Source organism: Vigna angularis, chromosome 4 (assembly GCF_016808095.1).
Source record: "Vigna angularis cultivar LongXiaoDou No.4 chromosome 4, ASM1680809v1, whole genome shotgun sequence".
Classification (NCBI taxonomy): domain Eukaryota; kingdom Viridiplantae; phylum Streptophyta; class Magnoliopsida; order Fabales; family Fabaceae; genus Vigna; species Vigna angularis.
The window spans coordinates 31,494,211-31,500,210 of record NC_068973.1 but is presented as its reverse complement, the minus strand read 5'-3'; the positions used below and the strand labels follow the sequence as shown (position 1 = coordinate 31,500,210).

The 6,000-nt window shown below is 34.4% G+C and overlaps 1 protein-coding gene across 2 annotated transcripts; it reads left to right on the top strand.

The window, feature by feature from the left end:
* The first annotated feature begins 760 nt into the window (after positions 1-760).
* LOC108332077 (beta-1,3-galactosyltransferase 7) lies at positions 761-5,386 on the top strand. 2 transcript variants are annotated; one of them, XM_017567183.2, is made up of 11 exons: positions 775-1,045; positions 1,190-1,286; positions 1,378-1,430; positions 1,540-1,748; positions 1,898-1,961; positions 3,342-3,414; positions 3,506-3,626; positions 3,736-3,823; positions 3,911-4,036; positions 4,320-4,429; positions 4,838-5,386. In XM_017567183.2, exons 1-11 carry the CDS (start codon positions 954-956, stop codon positions 4,984-4,986), a joined length of 1,182 nt encoding a protein of 393 aa, XP_017422672.1. In that variant the 5' UTR covers positions 775-953; the 3' UTR covers positions 4,987-5,386. The 2 variants fall into 2 exon arrangements, with proteins under 2 accessions (XP_017422673.1, XP_017422672.1); XM_017567184.2 differs by lacking the exon at positions 4,320-4,429 and having other exon boundaries at positions 761-1,045; positions 4,838-4,977.
* The last annotated feature ends 614 nt before the right edge of the window (positions 5,387-6,000 follow it).

The window sequence follows — 6,000 nt, the reverse complement described above, 5'->3', positions numbered from 1 at the left end:
GACGTGAAATTGAAATTCATCCATATCTCAAACTTTAATATAGTTTGGTCATCAAACTTAAAAAGATAAATAAATATAATTCTCATAATTCAACTACCTTAAATTTGTTTTTACATGTCAAATAACGTTTTAGACTGACATTTTAATTGTTTAAACTACAACTCAAATACTAGCTTTAGCATTAAAAAAAAATTAACATTAAATTAAAAACCTATATTTATTATTTTTATAATTTTGAAATATAAACATATCAAAATTTCAAACAAAAACATATTATAATTTTGCGGCCAAGTTTAATCCCATTTAAAATGATCAATGGACCAACTTAGATGTTATGATTACAAGATGTCTTGTATTGAAAGTTTTACTTCCAACTCATTGAGAACTTTTTTTTTACAAACCCTTCTATTTAGTTATTTTATAATTATTTCAATGCATATGTTAATTACTTTATTTAAGATAAATCATAGAGTTAAAACATTAAAGGAGAAACATTCTATCAACTATAGGTATATTTTTATTATTTGATGTGGTATGAAAAAACAGTCTTAAAAACCACTATTATATGAGATGAGTACAGTTTTAAATTCTAGGTTTGACTTGGGAGAAAGGAGACGCCGTACCTTACGAGACACGCACATTGTAACATTACCTGCCAAACATTTGCACCAACGCAGAGGATGTACATTGTACACGACACATTGGAGCATCACGGCTACTGTAGCTGCTTTAACAGTCGTCACACTTTATTTACAACACGGTTAAATTCCAAATCTCGTAACCTTTCTGTATACTAACCTCTCTTTCTCTTCACATAAGTAAACGTATCTGCGTTGCAACTTCCTACCACTATCTCTTCTCAGTAGACCAATTCCTCCCTTCATATTCATCGTTCCCTGCAAACTTTTTCTTCCTCACACCAAATTTTATAATCCTCCCTCACACAGAACAATATGAAGGCTCGCACCCCTACCAAAATCTCTGCATCGTGGATTCCCATTTTCTCTGTCTTTTCCTTCATTCTTGGTATGCTCATCACAAGCAGGTATCTCTATTAAACTCTTCCCCTCTCGTAGATTCTGCCTTTTTAATTGTTTTGAGCTGTGAATATGTAAACTTTGGTTTGTGGGGCTTGTTTTATGAGAGGTTAAACATCATGGTCCGATCCTGAGTGTTTGTTTGACTGCAGGATGTGGGACCCACCTGAATCAAACGGGATGCTTATTGCGCAGCATCAGCAGGACCAACAGCTGCAAGTGATCTCAGGGGACTGCGCGACCAAGAAGGCATGTTTCTGTTTCCTATGAAGTTTTTCACAGCAAAGTGTTCCATTTTGTTTTGCTTTGGTTTTTGAAATCTCTGTTTTTTCCCCATCAGATGCAGCCCAAGGATGCAGTGAGCGAGTTACAGAAGACCCATGAAGCCATCCAGTGAGTGCCACCTGGATTCCGTTTCAATTTCTCCAGATTTGTTTGAAGTTCAAGGTTTTTTTTTTTCTAATTATTGATGTTTGTTTCAATTTCTTGGGGGGCATGCCAGGGCTTTAGACAAACAAGTTTCCATGCTTCAGATGGAGCTAGCAGCAGCTAGGAGTTCTCGTGAAAATGGGATCTCTGATTCGAATACTTCAACCACCACTTCCGAGGAAGGTTCTGCAAGGAAGAAGGCATTTATAGTGATTGGCATAAACACGGCTTTCAGTAGCAGGAAGAGGCGTGATTCAGTAAGAGAGACTTGGATGCCTCAAGGTAAACAAAAAAAAATCTGTTTTTAGGAGTCAACTATAAGGGCACAAAAGTTTCTAAAATGGAACCATATTCTTAACGCCTATTTTTAAGGGGGTAATTGCCCTAATTCATTTCTAAAAGGTTGCTTTTGGTATTCACGTTTTGATCAGGTGAACAACTTCTTCAGTTGGAACGGGAGAAGGGAATTGTTATCAGGTTCATGATTGGCCACAGGTAATTCCAGTTTGTGTGAACCAGGAGAGAATTATAATGACACCTTTAGAAAATAACGGTACATTAGTGTTATTATTTGAGTTAATGTAACAACACAAAACGATCGTTCTTGTTTGTTTACCAGAACAAGGTTGTCCCTGTTCACATTACTTATCCAACTGGTAGATAAAAAAAGGGCACCTTTAAAATGGTCATGTGTCAACATTTTGAGTGCTTACCTAGTTACCTTAAAGAACTATGATTGACTACAAAAGTGGCTTCTAATATCAGCTGTGCTCTTGCAGCCCCTTTGTTAGTCAAAGACTCTTACAGCATATCTATTTCTAGTTGTATCTTCCGTTGAAGTTTGAATCATATTACTGCTTAATCTATCTCTTAACATCAATACTCATTGAAGATATCGACTTGTTTTCTTCGATAATTTTTCCTATTCCGTTTCCTTAATGGCTTGTATTGTGCCTAAAGCATAAACATATTCAAATTTACCACTTAAAATGGTACTAGACTATTAGGTAGCATGTTTTTAAATGGGTTAGGACCATCATAAGTCAGAGTATGGGATTAACCATGGGTGCTTCTTGCTCTATGATTTTCATCAAGTAATTTAGTTGATCTCCCTGGAGTTTATCTTTTGTTTATATTCTGTGTGATATAGAAGGAGGATATGATGGTCACATGAATGGATACAAGAGGTGGCCAGCAGTGATTCTCTCCCCAATGCAATTTTGAATTTAGAGAATTAAGACTAAATACATTTGTATCAACTTTTATCTTATGATGTGGTCTGTGTTGATAACACGTCAATCCCTTTTTACACTGATCAAAATATTTGCTAAATTAGGAGACACATCATGAGATGATAAGGAAATATGAAAACCTAGGAAATAGGAAAATTATTCTTAAGACAAAATCTAAGTTGCTCTAAAATATTATAATGTAAAATATTAATATTGTGGGATATTTTTATATTGTAACAGTTGGTATTCTGCCCATGCATGTGAGATTGAAAAGGAAACTTATGAAACTGATATTAATTTCTGTGTTGAGTCAATATGAAAATATTCAAATTTTTTTATCAATCTTCCTATAATTTATTAGTATATAGAGTCATAGACTAAAATCTGCTTCATAATATTTTACCTATAAGAAGCACATTTTAGTCTAAAAACTGAGTTTTGGAAGCTTGATTATTATTACCTGTGCACAGGCAATAATAATTATTCCCCTTTTACTCTGCACTTGTGGAGGGATGGTTATCGTTACCTTGCTAAGAAACTTTTTAATTTATGTGTACATTATCCTAAGTGAAAGATGAAATGTTTATATATGGATTGCTACTTAAAGTCACTAACGTGGGAAATATTGCCATTGTTGTCTCAGTGCAACTTCCAACAGCATACTAGATCGAGCTATTGATTCAGAAGAAGCTTTGCACAAAGACTTTCTTCGCCTAGTAAGGCATATTATTGTTAATAAAAAAGAGTGTGAGAAAACATTGGATAATCTGGCAGGAGTTTGATATGTGATTTTTCATCATGTTGTAGGAACATGTTGAAGGGTATCACGAGCTGTCTGCAAAAACAAAGATTTTCTTTTCTACCGCAGTTGCAAAATGGGATGCTGATTTCTATGTCAAGGTTGATGATGATGTCCATGTTAATTTAGGTATATGCTATCTCAGGATTCTGGATTTCTTGTTTTTTCTGGCCATTTTATTTTCTTTACCACCTTCCTCTGCCCCATTTCTCTCACAAATAAGCCTTAATATGTTTAGGTGTCCTGGCAACAACCCTTGCTCGTCACCGCTCAAAACCCAGGGTCTACATTGGGTGTATGAAATCAGGGCCTGTCCTTTCCAGAAAGTAAGTCCATTTTTCTGCTGGCTACCCTTTTTCTATGTCCCTCATCGTGGTTTTGTATTTATGTTTGACTTTTGTTTCGTATCTTAGGGATGTCAAATACCATGAACCTGAGTTTTGGAAGTTTGGAGAAGAGGGAAACAAATACTTTCGACATGCAACTGGGCAGATATATGCAATCTCTAAAGATCTGGCCACTTACATTTCCATCAACCAGTACGTATATTATTTTTCCCTGCTTTACTTAATTGGCTATTTTCTGATTTATGGGCCACTACTATGTACTTTTTGCTAGATAATTTGTGCAGGAAAATAAGTCTTCGTGCAAATGATTGTTCAGCATTTTTTTCTGAAAGAAAATTACGTATTTTGCATGATGTTGGAAAGCTGTCTTAATTGTGATCTTAGGTTTTAGTTGTGTTCTCTTTGGAGCTGTAAAAATTGTCATGGAATATTGTCTGCACACGAAATTTTATGTGAATCATAAATATGACTGCAGGCCTATTTTGCATAAGTATGCCAATGAAGATGTCTCGCTTGGTGCATGGTTCATTGGTCTTGAAGTTGAGCATATTGATGACCGCAGTATGTGCTGTGGAACTCCTCCAGGTATTTAACATGAAAATATGTGAAAATATGTAATCAGAAAACCATCTCTGGTCTCTACTGCAATAATGTTGTGGCACTTAGTACTGGTTTTGTTGACTTGCAAACACTCTCTACCTATATGTTCTACCATTTAGAGCTAGAATTTATGGTTTTGTCTTGCTGTCACTAATGACTGACTTCCTATAGATTTCTATAAGCGAACTTTTTCTTCTAATATAGCTTCTTCGTATCCTTTCTTCAAGTTTTTCTTGATGGAAGATGCTTCGGTTTAATGAGCTGGAAGCAATTATAAAGCTCCATCATTAATAAAATTTAAGGATAATCGGAACTCAGTTTCTTAATTCCCCCAATCTCACTTTTTTTTTTTCTTTTGGAAATGATCCTGATTTATGTTTGATGTTTGTGTAGACTGTGAGTGGAAGGCACAAGCAGGTAACATTTGCGTTGCCTCATTTGATTGGAGCTGCAGTGGAATCTGCAAGTCAGTGGAGAAGATTAAATATGTCCACTCAAAGTGTGGAGAAGGGGATGGAGCTGTTTGGAGTGCTTTATTTTAGATACTTTCAAAGGAAAATGGCTTTTTTGTGGTTTGGAGAGAGACTAATTATTTAACTGCAGCTGGAACAAAGGCATTTTTCAGTTTTGAGAATGATTATTTTCTGCAAATAGGTAGATATAACATGGAGCATCTGGCAAACAAGGCTGGTTCATGATTTTTTGTGGAAGCTGAAGGTAGCAATTGCGTGGATATGGATATGATGGCTTTCCAGTGTTAATTTTTAGTGTGGACCTATGTGGGGGGAGGTATGACAACCATTCAAGGTTTATAGTTTTAGTTTGTTCCTTTTATACAATGTTTTTGTCCGTATGAGGACGAGATTGGTTGTTGTGCCCTTTGTAATGAAAAACAATGTATTGATTCTTCTAATGCGTTAAATTTGATCACTGTTTCGATGCAATCAAAGGTTGAACTTTAAAATATTTACGTTTGATCTAGAAATTATTTCAAACATCTGAGGGCCACTCACCTGATTGTGAAAAGTCATAGGAAATGGACATTAACAAAATACAAATGAATTCAACTGCATCAGTATATCAGGTCAAATTTGCCATGCGATTACAACTGACCTCATCAACCAAAACCTATCATTACTATGTTACCATCCAATCACTATTTGTTTGTTAAAGTGGTTGTTGCATACACTTTTTACACCTATTTTACTCTTTTAATATGTTTTAATATTTTATATATATTCTACTTGTTTGAGTTTATCATCAACAATAATCATTGACTTTAATATTACTGTTGGTTTATTTGAGAGAGGAGATTTAATAGAAGATATAACACCAATTAAATTAAATTCAATTAAATAAGAAATTGACATTATTTTTAACCAAAAAAATTTTAAAATAATGAGTTTATGGATTTTTATCTGGTGCCTCACTCTGGTTTCTATTCAATGTAAAACTTAGATTTATAGTTAAATTTCCAACCATTAACTTATAATATAATATAAATATTTAAAAAATAAGACATACTATAATAACAGTACCAGAATTTAATAAGTTAA